This window comes from Volvox carteri, assembly GCF_000143455.1.
Source record: "Volvox carteri f. nagariensis unplaced genomic scaffold VOLCAscaffold_107, whole genome shotgun sequence".
In the NCBI taxonomy this organism is placed as follows: Eukaryota; Viridiplantae; Chlorophyta; class Chlorophyceae; order Chlamydomonadales; family Volvocaceae; genus Volvox; species Volvox carteri.
Window position 1 is genome coordinate 95,161 of NW_003307650.1, and position 18,648 is coordinate 113,808.

Below are 18,648 nucleotides of genomic sequence, written 5' to 3' on the forward strand. Positions count from 1 at the left end.
TCTTGTGTTCTATTATTTTGCTGGTATTTTAATCACACCGTGTTGACGGTTCCCTTGATCGATCCGAGCAACGGGGTTTATGATATACGAGAAGGCACGGCAAAATTCTGACATCATCTTATTGCGCGCCTGGACATAAAAAATGCAGCAATTTTAAAAAATCATGGAACTTGGCGCATAGAGATATGGCATCGCTCAATGACGATGGAAAAGGCCGCGCGACGTGTTGGGCTGACCTTCTGCCCGAGCTCCGAAAGCGCATTCTCAGCTCCCTGCCGCCCAACGAGGTGGCTTGCAACGTCCGCTTGACTAACAAGGAGGCTGCTGAGCAGTTTCGAGGTTACGTGAAAGTCCTGCTGGCAGATGCTACGCCGCATCACGCCTTCGCGCACCGATGGGGCGCCCCTGGGGCCATGAAAAGGCTGACTCTTGAGAAACGGAGTCAGCTCTGTTGCCTCACGGCGCGCAGTGGATGTCTGGATAACCTGCAGCTCGCGGTCAGTGCTGTGGGCTGCCCGTTAAAGGAAGATGTCTTCTATGCCGCAGCCGCGGCCGGCCATCTGGATATCTGCAGATGGCTGGTTTTGCAAGGATGCCACTTCTACTGGATCACGGCAATTGAGCACGCCGCTAGCCGTGGCCATTTACCAATCGTCCAATGGATACTGCAGCAAATCGACTGCGACAGCGAACAAAACTCACAATGCTCACAAAAGCATCTGCAGCGCCTCGTCACCACTGCCTGGGTTGCCGCAGCCAGCGCGGGCCACCTTACCTTGTGCCAGGGCCTGCTCGCAGATGGCTTTACACCTTGCAAGGAAGCTGTGTTCGCTGCCGCTGGATCCGGCCACGTAAGCCTCACAGCTTGGCTCTTGTTGCAGCTCTCCCCGCTTCTCCACCCGTTCATCGCAGCCGACGAGGAGATCCTGCTGTCGCGCGCCGCTTACGGTTTCACCTTGCCCGCCCTCAAGGTTCTCGCGACCTCCCGACCAGGAGGCCAGGAACGGATCCTTAACTCCCCCCGGCTTCGGCTCCAGGCCCTCATCAGCCCGACCCCTGATTGGCGCGTGAAATTGGAGTGGCTGGAGGCCGCGACTGCAGCCGCCGCAGGCGACTCCGTCCCCGACCTATATCAACACGTAAATTGGAGCGAGCTGGTCCGCCAGCCCGACAGCATCACCCGTGTAGAGATGCTGCGCAAGCGCCTGTCGGTGGATACGGAGTCCGATGCGTTGCTCGCCGCCGCTGTCTGCGCCGCCAAGCTTCCGCTCTTGCGCTACCTTGCAGAAGCAGGCATCCATTTCATTAGCGCGGAAGCTAGACAGGAAGCGGAGAAGGCGGCGGCGGCACTCGGAGATGTGACTCTTCTGAGCGTCCTACCGACGCTGTCGTGCCGTATCACGTACCGCACGGCCTACGTGGCAGCTGCATGTGGCCACCTCCACGTGCTGGAGTGGCTGGAGGGACCGGGGGCATGTCTGGGCGGCAAAGCAGCGCTTGAAACGCTTCGCGAGGTTTCGGAGATGGTATCGGTGGCGGCGGCGGCGGCGGGGAGCGGTAGCGTGGCGGTGTCTGAGTGGCTGTGGCAGCGGGGCCACCCCATGACCGCGAAGGCATTCGCGACAGCTGTGGCTGCGGGCTGTGAGGAACTCGTGGTGGCGATGGCGGCTCGTGGATACCCCATGACCTGGGTACGTGGCGTGAAAAGGGGGGGGGGAGGGCGGGTAATACGAACCACTGGCGAATGGAGGGGAGGCGGCGTTTTAGGGTCTTACTCAGACGCTACAAACGGGGCGCCATCACACATAGGACGCTCAAGTGCTCGTCCACGCACCGCGCCTCGGGCTATTACCGTGCCGTGCTATTACCATACTGCCGTCCCCTCCTGCGTACTTATCCAGTAAAAGTATTAAGCCTAAGCCTAACTTGCTTGTGACTCGCTACTCGCTGCAGTGTTGCCTCCGTGCCCCTGACAAGCGCGACTTAGCTTTACGGGCGTTTTTCTGGCTTTGTGGGATGCAGAGTGCTGGGTTCGATCCCTACCTTGTGGCTGGGGAGAACCAAGACTTTTTGATGCTCAGCTGTTTGAGGCGACTGGGTTGTCCTTGGGACTCGAAGAGCGAGACCTTCACGCGGGCTGTGCTGGACCTGAGGTCCCCCTGCAAGTCCCGGCCCTGCAGCCTGGCAGTTCTCAAGTGGCTGTTGGCGGAGGGCTGCCCCGTGGACTGGCGCGCGGCGAAGGAGGCGGCGGCTCGACGGGAAGACGAAGAGGCGGATATTGTGCGGGGGTGGGTGCGGGCACAGGCGCGTGCGCGTCGCGGCGGAGTTATGAGGAAGGTGGTCACCCTTTTGAAGGGTACTAAGCAAGAGGGCAGCTAGAGCAGAGAGAGAGAGAGAAAAAAGGATGCGGGAACGTTGCGCGGATTGTATCATACACGTTGTTGTAGACACTTGCGTAGTGCCTTTTGCGAGTCACGTGGCTGGAAGATTGAGCTCGGCCTTCTTTACCCTGGTTGTAGGTTTGCTGCCTGCGTTGATGAATGCTTTTTGCAACAACAACAACCAACTTTTGCAATGAAGGCGTGTCGGTCGTAGTGTTGAATTTTGATTCCCCGAAAAGGTGCGGTTAGGCATCTATGAGAAGGGTTTCATCTGACAGGTTTGGGAAGGAATTAGTGTCATGACCAAAAGTCTCACAGGCGTTATGAGTTTTTCCCTTAGGAAAAGGAGTGGGCAAGAAGAATGGAGCGAGGGCTGAGCAGTGCAGGGGTCCCAGAGCTCTGGTTTGGGTATGTGACAAGGTTTGTAGCGCGTGCCGTATCCTACGGCAACGTTGTAAGTTTTCTGTTCTCTGTTTCTTGTTAAGATGAATACTTCTTCCCGGGCGAGTTCTGGCTTTCTTTTCAGTTTGAGTTTATGTTTCCGCGCATGAGTTTATCTTTTCGCGCCTTTCCCCCTAGCCTGTGTCATTGGCAGGCATGTCAGGCATACGGTGTTGGTCGGTCACGTGGCATTTGTAGACAATTGATAGTTTTGTAGCAGTAGCAGAGCGAATTTCACAGGAGCAGGATTGGTTAGGATGATTCCGAGGCATCAGGAGGTTGACCTTGAATCATCATGTAGGCATATCACGAAGTTCACATGGCCTTAGGTATAGCATTCGAAAAATATGTCGTATCCTGATTGTCAGCAGATCGGTTTAGTTTGTCGTAGCGCAAATGCGCAGTCGTAATTGTATTCGGGACTCTTTCGCAGGGTTACGGAGGCGAGATTTGAGCTTATTAGATGGATCGATCTCGAAATTTTTTGAAAAGAAATGAAATGTAAAAAGCAGCAGTTGAGCCGAGCCAGGATTGATGTCGGCTTCTCAGTGGTTTCTGGTACCTTAGAAACGGATTTACGTTGGCATATTGTTTGGATCTGCGGGGCGAGAATGGTTTCAATCTGTGCAAGTCTGCCAGAGCCGACGCGGATTTGCTAGTGACATGTATCGGGTCCGCTATGCCGTAAAGACGTATTAGCTATGCAAAGATAACAGGAAGGATTCTCACGGAGTGCTGGATCTGTGGTGCCGCGATCCAGGATTTCCACGTGGATCCAGGATTCCCACGGTTTCCAGGATGTGGATCCAGGATTTCCACGGTTTTCAGGATGTGGATCCAAGATTTCCACGGTTCTGGGTGCCTATATGCGCGGGCCTGAGGAGGGTGCCATATTTTGCTAAGATGCTGTGGATAACCAGGAATCATTTCCCTTGCGTAGTTCCCTACCACTACCGCTACCACTGCGCACGCTATGCATAGCGTAATTTGGGCTATGTGGGACGCTGAGTTGTGTAGCTCTGATTGTTTTTGGGTCCTTGTGTTGTATTCCTGTTTATTTGCTCGTCATGATTATAATTACTGCTAGTTACGCGAGATATGGTTTTGTCATGGAGCCCCTGTTCATCCCAACGCACAGGCGGCTCACCATGTGTCCAGTGCAGAAGGGAAATGTAAATGTTGCTTTTAACCGGCGTTGTCGAATGTTCACAAAGGGTCTTATTAGGGTTTTAGCGTCTTCTCGTATTTCTTGTGTCTGTTGGCATGAAGGGAAGTTCCCCTGGAGTTCACTCTCCCCGGGGGCGGCAGCAGATATCAAATGCATTTCACGTATCATTCCACATCATCCCGCAAAAATGTGTACAGGGCGTTCCGTGATATGCTTAGCAAATTTCACATCAGAAAAATCTTCCTTTTTTCAAAAGTCTAAGCATGTTAAGAAGAAGACATTCGAAGGTCTAAGCTCTTGCACGGGTGTAAGATGCCCAACGCTCCCGCACAGACAGGCTGTCTTCTTTGTTCTTCATCCCCTAAAGGGAAACTAAAGGGGAACCCCAATATACAAATTAAATAAAGAGGTTTTAAGAGCAGATAAATCCCCCACCTACAACACTTCCAACCCGCATGCGGCGCACACAATGACACCGACGCCCCCACTACCCTCAGCCGTTCAATCGCTTCCAGGCGCCGCATAACATTACATCACGACTGTGGGTGGCAATATGAGCGACATTATTATTATTTACACCCTCAGGACAGGTAGTTTCCGGCTTCCTTGCACTCCGGTTTCCATTCCCCCTTCCATCCCGAGGTGTCGCCGTCTTCACGGACGCCTTTCGGTCAGTTCTACGCCTGGTACACTCTTGCCCTGGCAGCTGCTTCACTCGTTTGTGGTTCGTCTTTCCCCTTCCATCTCCCGGCTATAATTAGGTGGTTAGGTCAGGTCCGCGATGTCCGTGACAGTGACAGCAGCTAGTAGCCAGAAGTCGCTCTGCAGTCGCGTCCCAAGGAACTTCCCACATCATAACACAGACAGCGAGCGAATGGCCTCGTCCTTGATGATGCGTGCGAATATCCGCCCCCCCCCACACACAGACCCCCATGCCGTCTTCAGGCAGGATTAGTCAGTTCCGCCAGCCCCACACCCAGTTGATGAGCTGGCCCCTTCTTCAGACGGCGAATCGCGTCTAGGCTCGCAGTCAATCGTCCAATCCAGTTGAGCCTGTTGCAAAGCCAGGACAAATGAAAGCATATGTGGTTTAGGTAAATTATTGGAAGCAGCGTCCAAGGCGGCGTATGTGCAGATGTGCAGATGTGCAGATGCAGTAACGCTATTTCACAATTTTGTGATGCCTGTAGTGTGCAGCTTTGCAGCTTTTACATATCGCCCCGCCGCTTCGCTTCCCTAGTAAGCTGCTCACGTGGCAGCTAACATCAAGTCAGCTCTTGGGGTGAACCAGGGAAACATGCACGAGTACGCGGGTAAATGAGCTCCATGAGCGCCTCTCGGAATGGGAGGGTATGAACACTCACTGGCAGTTGGAAATCCTTATGCTTGCAGAGAGCTTGGGCGTTTACCAGAATCTTGTAGTTGCACGTCGGGAACTCTTTCACCGAAACAATGGCGTTGTCATTGATGTCGGGTAAACATGTGAAGCGAACCTACAAGGACGCAAAGCACCCCATATAGGCATCGGATACACCACTGCAGCCAAACGGCATGACCTGTTATTATATAAAATAATAATCAAAAGTATTATTATTATTATAATTCCCACGAGATATTAAGTTACACATAACGAGCCCTTACGTACAAATACGAACAAATGCACGTCAATGATGATGCAATGTGGGATGTTAATAACCCTCTGGCCGTTGGGCAACGAACTACCGGTCAACGAACACCGGCTTCCCGTGCTGCCAACTACCAGAACCCCACCCCTGTCCTCCCATGGGACAACACGACCCATCATCGGTTCCAACGAGGTGGACGTGATGGTTGTTATAATCGTGGACGCCAGCATGGACATACGCAGCCAGCAGAACAGCAAGATCCCGTTCAGCCTCTTTGCAAGGAGGGGAAGGAGCAACGGGAAAAATGTCAGCACGCATCTTTTTATCCTTTAAGGGATGTGTTACAACCCCAACCCACCTCAGCAGTCCGAGGTTCCCCAGTCAATGCGCACTTGGCGCCGCCAGTAAAGTTGTGGGAAACATATCGAACAGGGTACGACATGGAGCTGGTATCCTCCTGCACCAGATTTGGATTCACAGCGAACAGTAGTAACCACCAGTGAGCAACATTATTACATTGTAACATTATTATTATTATTATTATTATTAAAATTATTATTATTATTATTATTATTAAAATTATTATTATTATTATTAAAATTATTATTATTATTATTATTATTATTATTATTATATTACCACGACTTCTGAGAGCGTGTGGTCCAGGCCTTCCACGGTTACACACGCATTTTTCCTAGGTATTCCTGACTTGGAAAGGGAAGGCTCCTGCAATGGGTTCATGATGCGTGTGCACAGCTGCCTTCCAAAACGGACACAGCAGCTTTGCTAGACTTATGGCCGTTATTTACACATCAGAAGTCTTGAACTATGAAGGAACGGTTCTCAATCGGCAGGCAGGCAGGCACGAGAGTGTCGATAACCCCCCGGGGTGGCGGGTACGGCCGGCGATGGAAGCTGCAAGAAGGGGCATTAGAGGCAGTGCAAACCTGGTAAAACCAAAAAAAGGTACACAGAGGACCCATACGGCAATTGACGCCCAGGGAGCGGTTGCATCAGCATTGGGACACAAAACAGGCTTCGTCTTATTACGGATTCGATGAAGCTGCCACAAATAAATGGTCGCGAACTTTTGGGGTGGGATTTGCTTTTCCCCAACGCAGGTGAAGGAGGAGGCCAGGATGGTTGTTGTTGTAGGGGCACTGAGGGACCGCCACCTTGTCATCCCGGAGGCCGATGCGTGCGTGTGGTGTGTAGGGAGATCGGAGGTGTCTGATGCTGAAGTGGAAGAGGTTCTCGTGGAAGCTACGCCAGGCAGAAAGCACCCGGTCTAGCTAGATGGTATATCCCTGTTGGACTATACAAGGTGTGTCGGAATGAGATTGCACCAGTTCTTGCTGAAATTACACAATGGCTGTGTAATTTCGTTGGCTTCTTGGAAGGTGTCATCACGGTCATATGTGAAAGTCGGGGATCTCCCTCTTCGCCGGGTAGCTATCAGCAGTTGTTACCTTGTTGGGTACGGAATACAAAAGGTTCTGGCAAAAGCTTTGACCCGTCGGCTGGGTCTCCTAGTCCTAGGACGGGTAACCTTTCTGCCAAACGGTTGATCGGTGCAAATGTTCTAGATGCACATATACATACATACATGCATACATACATATATACATACATACATACATATGAGGTCGCGCGTTAAGACAGGCAGAAATACTTGGAGCATTGGAAAGTTGGCATCCCACCCAAGGCAACTGAGAACACAAGCAATGCGCACAAATGTCTCCTGACCTTAACACTTTCATCTTGGTGCTCGTCCCCGCTGTAAGACCCGCAACTGAAGTCCTCACTTCGTCCCGAGCTGTCCTGCTGCGGGGTGGAGGGGATTTGGCAAATACATAAGATGCATTCATACATACATACACAGGGTTTGGCACTACTGGTAAGGCGCGACCATTGCCCCCGGGAGATCCCGGGATCGATACCCATTAGGGTCAAAAGTCCTTCCGATGGTGGAAGGCATTGCGCCCCTAGTTGATGGACGGTGGTGACCTGGGATAAAGTTAACCTGCGAGCCGACCAGGAATGGAGTTGGGCCGCTGTCGACCCGGCAGATTCCGTTGGATGCTGGTGGTGGGTGCGGAACCTGAGCGATCCACTGAGAAGTTGACTAGGGTGCCCCGAAATACCGGGGAAGGCAGGGTTTCGCAGGGTAGCTGCCATGGGCGAAGATACACCCCCCTGTTTCACACATCATACATACATAGAACAATAGTAAGGGGCCCGCCGCCCAATATGCTCGCTTGCAAGTTGTTGAGTCCTGTTGCTGGTGGAAAGAGGGCTGGAGGGCTGGAGGGATAAAGCCTGCCCCAGGCATCACCAAACAGAGCGGGGCACTCAGCAAGCATATTACCTGTCTAAACTGGCGCACATGCTTCCTGTAGCACACCTCGTACACCCAGAGCCCCTCTTGTCTGTACATGCACAGGGCGGCTGTGCAGGAGGGGCAGGAGGGGTTTACATACATACATACATACATACATACATACATACATACATAGCTGAGACTTGTGGACTCGCTCTAGCGGGACCTGAGAGCCCTTCGTGGTGTATTCAATGCAGCGCCATCCCCGGATGGAGTGGCTGCGGAGTGGCTGCGTAGTGTGTTGGCAGTCTGAGTCGGGGTCGGGAGCACACAAGACTAACCGACTTGTGCTGTGTGCTCCCGACCCTTGCGCTGTGTTTCGGCTTCGGCCCCCGGCTCTCGCGGCCCACAGTGTAATCAAAGTCATACATACATACATACATACATACATGTGCAAGTCGTCAGCTCTGGCCAGTACACACGCAGCATACAGGTGTCGCACTTGTTTCCATTTGTTGTTATGCATTACATAAATATAACATGTAATAATTGAATTGAATTGAACATGTAACAGATCTTGGCTAAAGGAGACGTACATGTCGTCCAATGCAAGCCAGCGCAAGGCGTCAGGAGTGAAAAGGCGGTAGATACTAGCCAGCGATAGGCCGGTATACACCCCCACAGGATATGTGTATGTATGTAAGTCAGCACACGAACGATGGCAGCTGCTGTCATAATCCACAACCACTCCAGGACTCTCAGTGCCTCGTATGAAGGCTCCACTCATTACCTTTGTTGCATGTGAGACTGACTTGTCATAAAACGCTTTCCGCAAAGGAAAAAGGATTCACGGCCGAAAACAAACGAGCCCCGCTCTAACATGCAACACGCGGAATCCGCTCTGGCCTCCCTGGACGCGAATCCACTCGGCCCTCGACCACACGGCACGGCCGTGTGGTAAGACACAGGCGAGACCTCCTAATACATAGTTAAGTGGTGAAGAAAGGAAAGCACGGATGTGTGTGTATGTGTGTTTTACACCTCCTGTAACTGCTTTACTACTCCCCGACGGTGTAAGGTGCGTATGTGAGCATTAGGTGCATATGTGCTGCAGGTCCGGGTAGCCGTGTGATGCCCACGCAGCTCACACATGGACTCACACATGGACTCACACATGGACTCACACATGGACTCACACATGGACTCACACATGGACTCACACATGGACTCACACATGGACTCACACATGGACTCCAGCAGGGTGAATGGCAACACCTCGCTCGACGACATGTCTTCTTGGTACATGTCCTGTTCCTGTGAAAAGCACGTACAGCGGTAAAAAGCGAAATGTTGGCCTTCGACCCGCAGCAAGTGGGTAAGCCTGCTGGGTAATTGTTCTCGCGCCTCAAAACTTATAAGCAGCACAGGAGTGTAGGCAGGCAGGTAAGGTAGGCAGGAGGTGATGAAGCTATCACCCCTTAGTCACCCTACCCACAAATGGCGCACGCCCCTTGAACCCGGGAGCAAGTTGGCATTACAAAGACGAAAGCCGCAGCAGCGAGAAAACTGATGAAAACAGAGGATGGAAGCCAATGAAGCCAAAATGACGAGCGCTTCACCTGCCTGTGCAATTTTTTTACTGTCCACAGATCCTAGCCTATGATAACAGGCAGAATCGGTTCCTATCTATATCCGGGCAAGATCTACAGACGATACAAAAAAGACTACAGACGATAAAGAAACCACAGTGCGCAGCCCAGGGGGGCCGCGTTTGTTGCGGACTTCGCCAGCGAAGGGGACCCTGTAGACGACTAAAGGGGCATCGCGTTTGTACGGCTCGTGGCCGTACGATCTACTTGGCACCGTAATTACGCGTCAGTTCGGATTCACCACTATAAGCAGTTCCTTGGGTAAATTGTTGGCAGTGCATGCCTTCGCAGTTGCCCCCATATCTCTTGGGCGAAACACAGCAGCTGCCAGCATTGCGGTTTTTTGTTCATCAAGCGGCTTCCGCGTCCAGAGTTTAGCCCTCACCACTGGTCTGGCGTTAAATCCATTGAGCTAGAGAAAACGTGGCACATGCATCATGCTCCCTAACATTACGCAACTCGTGTACCATGTTTCCTTGGAAGCAATCATGCTCCAGCAATGCACTCATGGTAATCTCTCGCCTGCAGGGGTTCCATTAATTGTACAGACTGCAAGCTCCTCCCCATGCATTCCTTAGTGGGGATACTGCAGCAGTAGTCTCCCCCATCCGCGCCAAGCATGCGAATACGAGGACAGTGTTGGGGTAACCGCGAAGCTCCTGCGTGCAGCAGAGCAGTGCATGGCAAATTCACGACTTGGGCCGCAACACAATGAGTTCTCCAAGTTACTCGTCAAAGTGAATTAACGCTGCAAGGTGAGCATTAAGACCTTTCTCTCCTGAAGGCAGAAACCGAGGCAGAAGCCTCATTCACAACAAATGAACGGATCAATCTCCTTGACAAAAGCTTTTGCAGTGCACCGTCCCTATACTTTCACCTCACGTTTTGAGTTAAGGTTAACTACGTATTCGGGCGCTCCCAGCTCAGCCCTGGAAAACGAGGTTTGTGGCCCTACAGGTGGACACAAAATTTGCATTAGTACAAGAGGTATGAGATTGTGCAGGGATAACCACGGAAGACGAACCTGTGAGGACAAACTGAAGGCCAGATGCAAGTCGGTATGGTAAGTGCAGCACTAAGACTGCCAATATGATAGCCCGCATTCCCAACCAACACATAATGAACTCGAACTGCAGTTTGGTGTTGGTATAGGGCATATAGCTACTGTCTTGCGAAAATCTGCATACGGTTGCACCTGTCAGTTGCGCCAGTCGGTTGCGCCCGGAAGTTCCTGCCCGTTCTATGCTATGATACTATGATGAATTATGACTGAAGTAATAGTAACTCTGCCGTTCATGCTGTATAGGAATGCTTCTATCTGGGCAGTACTTGTTAGGCCCATATGAAGGACAAGCTCTAAAATTTTCTGTATTTTGCGAACGTATGCAAGCGATGCATGCGTTTCAATCAACGAAATTCGTTTGCACGTTACAGTGGTTCCATTCGAACCACCGGTTGCCAACCGCACCCAGGCACTGGGCAGACCAGCAAATGCCCTATGAAAAAACAAAGGTTGCCCTGCTGTATTTGTACAGGGAGCTATAGTTTTGCTGGGACCCTGAAAGCAGGCTTCCCAGTGTTCCATGGCCACACGTGAGCCTGCCTAGGGTGACCCACGTACCAGCTTCGTAATGTGGCTTATGTAGGAGCGACCCGAGGGACCATGTACCATAAAAATTCATCCTACACACTTTCTCGTTGGATGTATCTTCTCCCACATAGAGTAATAATAAATTTAATTCAGCGGGGCTGCACTTCTTGTGACGGCGTGTGACGACGGCGACGATGACGATGGTATGTGATCATGCAAAACCGCACACATAGGCAAGTGGCTTGCTGCCAAGCTGTGCCGTTATTTACATTACAGCGCAAAAGCAATACATATATCGCGCAAAAGGTGGCGTGTGTGTCTTCTTTATGCGCCTGAGTGGTGAGACCGAGGTGGGAGAGAATGGCACGCACACATACACATACACACACGCACACATGCTGGAAACCGTGACCTTTGTGCGTTTCCTGGCGTGGCATCAACCAAGACCACACCAAAAGACAACGGACGGTGTGCACATGCACAACCACACTGCACACCGCTGACCGATGGGAGGGAGCTAGCCAGCAACTATGACGCGGCCGCAGCCCGCTCGCCTCTTCCTCCCCGTGTTGCTCAGGCTTTGCAGGGGCTGAACGAGTCACAATACACAGTTTCTCAGTTGTGTTCGGCAACAGACAGACCCGCGAATCCGCTCATTCATGAAAACCTGATAGATACCCAGGACACGGCCCAGCCCCAACCTAGACCCCCACCAGAAGGGGCGGCAACCTTCCCTTTCTTTTTTGTCCCCTCGCCGGCAGCTGAGCCATTGCTTCTACCTATCATACCTAAGCAACCGCCACCAGCTGCCGTACGGGAACGAAACACACATACACCACTATTACCCCCCGCTTTCCCTTCCGCCCCCAACCGGGGAAATCGATCAGGCCCTTATGTCAGCGCACGTGCTCAGACAGGAAAGCAATCAGCAGGCAAGAGGTCGAACGAAGCAGGTTGATAAAGAGGTCCTTACGGGAAGTGAGAACAGTCACACAACTGGCCAGTCCGTCATCATCAACATCCACAGACACACAGACAGACAGACAGACAGACAGACAGACAGACACACAGACGCAACCCTGCACACCCCCTTAGTCAGGCCACTTTACCCAACCTGCTCGCATACACACACACACAATATCAACACACAGAAAAACATGTACCAGCACCCTTTTCCCCTTTCCACACCTTGGTGTCGACAAGTGCATCTCCCCCCTCCATCCCTACATTACCCCTTCCCTTTTCCTTTCCCCCATACCCTCCCCCCACACCCTCACAAGCTCTTTTGAGTCTCCGGCCTTCCTCTTGACCTCCATGCCTCCCTCGTCCTTCTTTCCCTCCCTCCTTCTCCCCCTCCCTCCATTCCGTCCTCCGCCGCTCACTCATCCTCATCCTCCTCCGGCGGCGCGGGCTTCGGCGGCAGCTCGTTGCTCTCCAGCAGCAGCTCGGGCCACTGAGCCGCCGGCAGCGGCGGCGGCGCGGGCTTGAACTCCCCTGCCTTGAGCCCCCAGCCCACGTAGAGCGACGCAAAGTGGCGGCCCGCACACGCGCACACAGCTCCCGGCCAGCGGTTGGAGCGCACCCCCGCCACCTGGTTGCGAGTGGTGACGGAGGCAGAGCTAGTCAGACCCGACCAGGCGGCGGGCGGCACGGGGTCCCCAGCCCGTAGAGCTAGGGGCGTGTCCTTGTCCAGGGAGGCCAGAGGCTGGGGACCCTCCTCCATCTCCTCCGCAGTCCAGAAGTTCTGCGTGAGGCACGGCGACGGGTGGGTGAGGATGAGGATGAGGGGAAGGTTTGGTTAAAATGATCTGTGTCGCGTACAGGACAGGACAGGAGGGGCTGGCGAGGGTGGGCCAGGGGTATCTTTGCTGTGAGCGGGGTTGTGGGGTTGTGGGGGGGGGGATGTTAAGAGTGAGAGGACGGAAGGTGGATGTTGGAATTTGGGTCAGAATGGTTCGGGTTGGTAACCAAACTTAGGATTGCAAAATGGCAAAATCATAAACGAGCCAAAGTAAACTGACATGGGAGGGAGAACTGGGTGGTCTGGTCCGCACTTCCCGCTGCAGGCCCCCCCCCCTCCGATCCCAGGGACATCCACGTCCTTTTCCAGGAAAGTAAAAACCGCTCCGGAACCCGCTCCCGGTTCTTAACATCGTACCATACCGTACCTTCTCCGGCTCCTCCTCCTCATCCGGCGGATCCCGCTTGTACGTCACTGTACGACCCTGATCCTTGATATGCGGGTACCGGTGGCCCCAGTTAACGGGCAGCGCCATCTCCCGGCCCTTGAACGGCTCCCACTCGTCATTGGGACTGAGCTCAGCGCTGTCCTCATCCGCCAGGAAGAAGCCGCGTGGACAGCACACGGTGGCGGCGGCGATGCGCGCGATGAGGGTCCGCAGGTACTCAGCCTCCTTGCCCGGGAAGGGGGGGTAGGCGGACACGGGCGCGTCCAGGTTGCCGGTGAGGAAGCGGCGCAGCAGGCGGGAGGCCTTGATCTGCTCGGGGGTAACGTACGGCAGCTGGCTGAGTGGGCCGCCCAGTGTGTTGGATACAAAGTAAATGTAAGCGTTGACGCCCTCGCCGTACGGCTCGTACGGCACGGTTCCCTCTGTTAGTGGGAAAGGGCGGGAAGCGTGCAGGGCGAGGTTGTCGAAGGAAGATTAGGGGGGGAGCCATTATAGGCGAGTTAGTGGGAGCGGACTGCTGGTGTCCAAGGTTCGAAAGGGGTTAGGGGGTACAGGTTACAGGTTTCAGGGGCCCGACACCACCGCACTGGCAGGTCCAGCAGCAGATGTGGCGGTATGGCGCCCTGTACACATCCTAAAGCCAGAGCTCGCCGACCGCGAAACCGACATGATGAGGAGATGAGACGAAGGCCAGCGTGGGTGACGCTGGTGCCCTGGAAAGCCCCGCTCCGAAACCAACCGAAACTAATACACATGGATGCGGACGTGGATTTCCGGGGCTCATGAATATTCGCACAGCATGCATCGGCCGCAGCCACGGGGGCTCCCTACACCGACAGGATACATACATGCATACATACATACATGCCTTCCCCTGCCTCCACTTCACACTCTTTCAAGCTTGGGTCCGAGTCCCGGAACTGCGCCGAGCCCGTCTACGTCCGTCCCGGAGCCGCTGACCGCTCTGTCTCGCTGTCGACCATGGCCTCTCCCGTAGGGGCCTGTCCCTGTCCCTAGCTCCCTGTCCCCCCTGCCCCCCTACCCCCCTGCCCCCCTACCCCCCTGCCCCCCACCCCCCTACCCCCCTGTCCCCCCTGCCCCCCTACCCCCCTGCCCCCCCACCCCCCTGCCCCCCTACCCCTGCCCCCCTACCCCCCTGTCCCCCCTGCCCCCCTACCCCCCTGCCCCCCTACCCCCCTGCCCCCCTACCCCTGCCCCCCTACCCCTGGCCCCCTGCCCCTGGTCCCCTCCGGTCCCTCACGTACCTGGCGCCTCGGGCATCTCTGGATTGTCCTTGAGGGTGGTCTCGAACACGTAGTAGTCAGCCTGCGTGCCAAAAAACTTGCCGAAGAAACGCACCGTAGCCACCCCCCTCTTGGCGTCTTCTCCCAGCTTGCGGACCGCCAACATGGCCGCGAGCATCTCGCCGCGACCCAGACCCACTCCCAACGCATCGAACAAGTTGCCATCGCCCTCGACATCCTCGCACTCAAACTGGTGGTTTGAGAGGGCAAGCGGTCGGTTGTTAGCCGAGTGTGCGTGTACGTGTACGTGTGCGTGTGCGTGTGGGTGCATTTGGAGATTAAACGTGTGGGGCTTGACGGGGAGGGAAGACGGGGAGGGAAGTGGCAGGTGGCGAACAACGTGTTGGGAATGGAAAAGCAGCAGCCAGCAAGCAGTCTCTGAGATGCTTTCATTGGGGCAACCGAAACCGATAGGTGAATAAAGGAGATGTGGATGTTGCTCCCCCCTCCCTTCCGCTCTTTGCCCGATGGCGCATCTGCCTGGTGTCTCAACGGCGCCAGTCTACTCCCCCCCAGCTGACGGCGGAGGCGGCGACGGCGGCAGCGCCAGCGGCGGTGGTGCGTATTGTGGCCCCCAGTGAATGAATACCGCCGCTGCACCACCAACAGTCAGTCGCTGCACCCAATGATCCATGTCCAATAGAAGGAAGCTTTCCATGTCCCGCATACGGGCGGCCCCACAACACAACACAACACACCCAATCATAGCGTCAGCGCCGTCGCCACCTCACGAACTCCTCGTGAACGCCACCCCCATACACGTCTATCAGCTACGAGCTTCCGCCTGTCCCCCCTGCGCCTCTCAGCCTCTGCCGGGCCCCCCTTGTGACATTCCTAGTTTTCCAAAACCGGACGACCTCAGATCAGTCTTCCCTTTTGACTTCTCGGAATCTCGACTATTTCCTCTCTCTGGCGCCACTCTCGCTCTCATTGACGTACTTGAATACTTGCTGCCGGGCAGCTCACGGGGATTCAAGTACCTGTCTCCTATCCTACTATCCGCCGCACAGGTAGAGGCCGCCGCCCTCCTCGTGTTTCTGTTCTGTGGTTCTGTTCTGTTCTCAACCGGGTTTCTCAACCGAAGAGTCTTCTGGATGGACACCAGACGAGTCCGGATACACACATCGCGAGGGAAGGGCCCGGGGTGGTTCCGGGCGCCGTAACGTTAGCTCCCGTGTTCCCTCTCCCTCCCCTTCCTTTGAACTTGGCAGCTAGGAACTCGGCTCGCAACCATCACCGCTGACCACGTCGACGCCAAGACGTCTATTACTCAAGTTATTACTGGTCGGTAAACTGGAATTCCTGGTGCAGCTTTTGTCTTCTCCTGGGCTAGCCATTCAAACGCCTTGTTCCGGTTTTCCTCCCTCCCCTTTGCGACTCACGTCATTGGGGGCGTCCGGTTCGATGGGTTCGCCGCTTTCCGGGTCGAGCACCTCGACTGGCTCCCTACAAGAGAAGATACGCCAGGGAGGGAGGAATGGGGTGGGAGATGGCAGTCAGGAGCAAGCATAAGGGCAGGGCAGTAGAGTCCATCAGAATAAGTTTCGGAAAGAGTTACGGTTACGAAAAATAGAGTCCTGATGGCTGATGTACTCGCGTGGGGCTCCCGGTACCCAGGCTGGTCAGAGCCGGACCACAGACGGGCAGGCGGGTAGGGGTCAACGCCGAGGTGAATGAAGGCTGTATACAGATACAGGTGAACATGGCATTGCGTGCGTCGCTGTGAGGAAGGTGCGGAGTGAAGATGTGGATGGCGTCCAAGGAAAGGGAGAAGGGAGGCTCTGGCCACCAGGTCAAGGGGAGGGTGCGCTCATGGAGGCGCGGGGATGGGGGGGGCAAGGTGTCGAATGCGGAGGGAGCCATGAGTCCCTAGGGGAGAGGGTCCTTACCCGAACAAGCTGGCTGTGGCAACCGCCTTCGCGGCTGATGCCGCTGACTGCGGTCAGGACAGGGCACCAGAGTCAGCCAGCCGTGATCATGTTAGGGGAGTCCCGCGGGAAGGGCTTACAGTTGCAGGCACCAACGGCACGACCAGGCTCGCCGCGGGCGCCGTCGAAAGCACGGCGGTCTCCAACGCCTCCACAGCGTTCACAGGTCTATCTTCCAAGACTTTTGCAAGCGCTGCTGTAAGCTCGTTGTAAATAGAGCTGCCCTTTGTGCTCTTGCACTTCCGCAGATACGCTAGAGCTTGGCCCAAATCCGCGGCCATGGCTGACCGCCACTACCGAAGATGCTTCGTCAGGGAGCGATTTGACTAGAGTAATATCACAAGGGTTACAACAGTTTATCTGCGGCACAGAAGTCCTTTCCAACAAATAAGTTGATACTCGTTGATAATGTACGCACACTGATAAGTTACAGGTATTTTAAAACATAGGTACAAAACTACTTCAAAAGTAAAATTGGAGTTGAAGAGTGAGTGCGTACATACAAGTTTGTGAGTACATGATCCGGGTCCACGGCAAAACTAAATGAGCCCGATAGAATAGAACGCATCACCAAACCATGGATTGCTCGGTAATCTAAAAATGAACTATTCACATGCCGTTGAAATTGCCATGATGTTGCATGGCCACTAGAAGATGTCGCGAGCCAACATCAATGTCAAGCCAGGCCAGAAACCGATGAAGTTCCCTCACTCCCATCTCACAATACTGCAAATACTGCACTACTGCAAATAGTATGCCGCTTTCACTCCTGGGGTTGCAACTGTGTTGTTGTTGTTGCCCAGTTGTGTAGCCAGCCACTTGGTTCCAACTCTCCGCCTTTCAAGTCGCTACTTACGCGCAACTGCAACGGACAGCATCTCAACCCAGCACAAACTGGCGCCAACCGTCGCACTCATACCACGGGACACATTGTCATGTACGTTTCGGCATGGTCAGGGCTTGTGCACCCGTAGGCACAACTCAACCCCAGACACCACGGCTTTGCTGCCTCGGAGCCGACAGAGCCAGCTGGAGTCCGCTTTCTCTTCCCTGGGCAAAGTGCTTGTATGTACGGCAAATATGTAGACGCCAAACAAATCTTACTTTGCTATACATAATGACTAAGTGGCATCAATGGCTATTTGCCATGTGAACATAGGTAGTGCGTGTGACAGATGTTCAGACAGATCTCGCCCTGGAGTTAGGGCTGCTGGGGCGTGTAGGAGTGCACATAACTGCAATCCATCCAGCATAGGCTTGAAGTTCTATGTAGTTTAGGGGAAAGTCCTAGGGATTTGGCGCCGATGTGAAGGTGCGGGACTCACTGCACGTGCACCCCGACTGCGCTCAAACAGGAACGTTCTGCAGGGTTTTGATGACATAAATCACATGGGACGAGACCAACGTTGAGCTATCCTGAGGGCTATGGTGGCGTTCTCCCTCCTAGCCGCCTCTGGCAAGAGGAAGTAGAAGGCTGAACAAGGCAAACTGCGTATCGAATGACGTCACCCACCACGACGTAGGCTTCCGACACATAGTCCCCATAGCAACGGCTCCCTTGCCATATTTAAAGTGGAACAAGCTTACAACGAAGCAATATTTTTTACTTGTCAGGTACTATGAACGGCCAAGAGGATGAGCGACCGCCAACCAAAATGCGTTGCGACTTTCAGCAGCCGGAACCCAAGTACGCTTGCAAGCTTAAAGCTTGTGCGATACAGGATTGCCTGGCGAACAACGATTACGACCAGCGGAAGTGTGTTCGCGCGATACAAGACTTAGTCGAATGCTGCAGGACTCTTGCGGAGCCATCGGTGCACTGCAAGGGCTTTGTGTCATGAGATCTTCTTTAGATGTTAGTAGTCAAGTCGACAGCTTGTCTCCGGCAGCCTCAAGTCATTTCAGCCTTCGCCCCCGAAGCCCTGGGCAAGTGTACTATAAGCGCTGCTATAGGATGCGTGTACAATACAGTTGGATACTGCGACAAGATGTAGGGATGACAAGGTTGTGGTTCCAGTCTTGCAGGCTTTGCAGTCGAGTTGTCGTGTCTCG

General features: G+C 54.1%; 3 protein-coding genes across 3 annotated transcripts; 1 reads left to right on the forward strand and 2 right to left on the reverse strand.

Annotated features, from left to right (window-relative positions):
• Positions 1–185: 185 nt before the first annotated feature.
• Positions 186–2,379, forward strand: VOLCADRAFT_100162 (uncharacterized protein; the record flags this gene model as incomplete). The annotated part of the gene is made up of 2 exons (XM_002958786.1): positions 186–1,691; positions 1,954–2,379. 2 exons carry the CDS (start codon positions 186–188, stop codon positions 2,377–2,379), a joined length of 1,932 nt encoding a protein of 643 aa, XP_002958832.1.
• Positions 2,380–4,545: 2,166 nt separating this feature from the next.
• VOLCADRAFT_108338 (uncharacterized protein) lies at positions 4,546–10,701 on the reverse strand. The gene is made up of 8 exons (XM_002958802.1): positions 10,609–10,701; positions 10,107–10,243; positions 9,180–9,249; positions 7,984–8,063; positions 7,362–7,439; positions 5,974–6,072; positions 5,355–5,483; positions 4,546–5,043 (listed from the first exon to the last, which is right to left on the reverse strand). The coding sequence occupies exons 1-8, from the start codon at positions 10,685–10,687 to the stop codon at positions 4,942–4,944; spliced, it is 774 nt and encodes a 257-aa protein (XP_002958848.1). The 5' UTR covers positions 10,688–10,701; the 3' UTR covers positions 4,546–4,941.
• Positions 10,702–12,553: 1,852 nt separating this feature from the next.
• VOLCADRAFT_100164 (uncharacterized protein) lies at positions 12,554–16,877 on the reverse strand (the record flags this gene model as incomplete). Its single annotated transcript, XM_002958803.1, has 6 exons — positions 12,554–12,919; positions 13,344–13,786; positions 14,630–14,858; positions 16,051–16,114; positions 16,558–16,604; positions 16,677–16,877. 6 exons carry the CDS (start codon positions 16,875–16,877, stop codon positions 12,554–12,556), a joined length of 1,350 nt encoding a protein of 449 aa, XP_002958849.1.
• Positions 16,878–18,648: the final 1,771 nt, after the last annotated feature.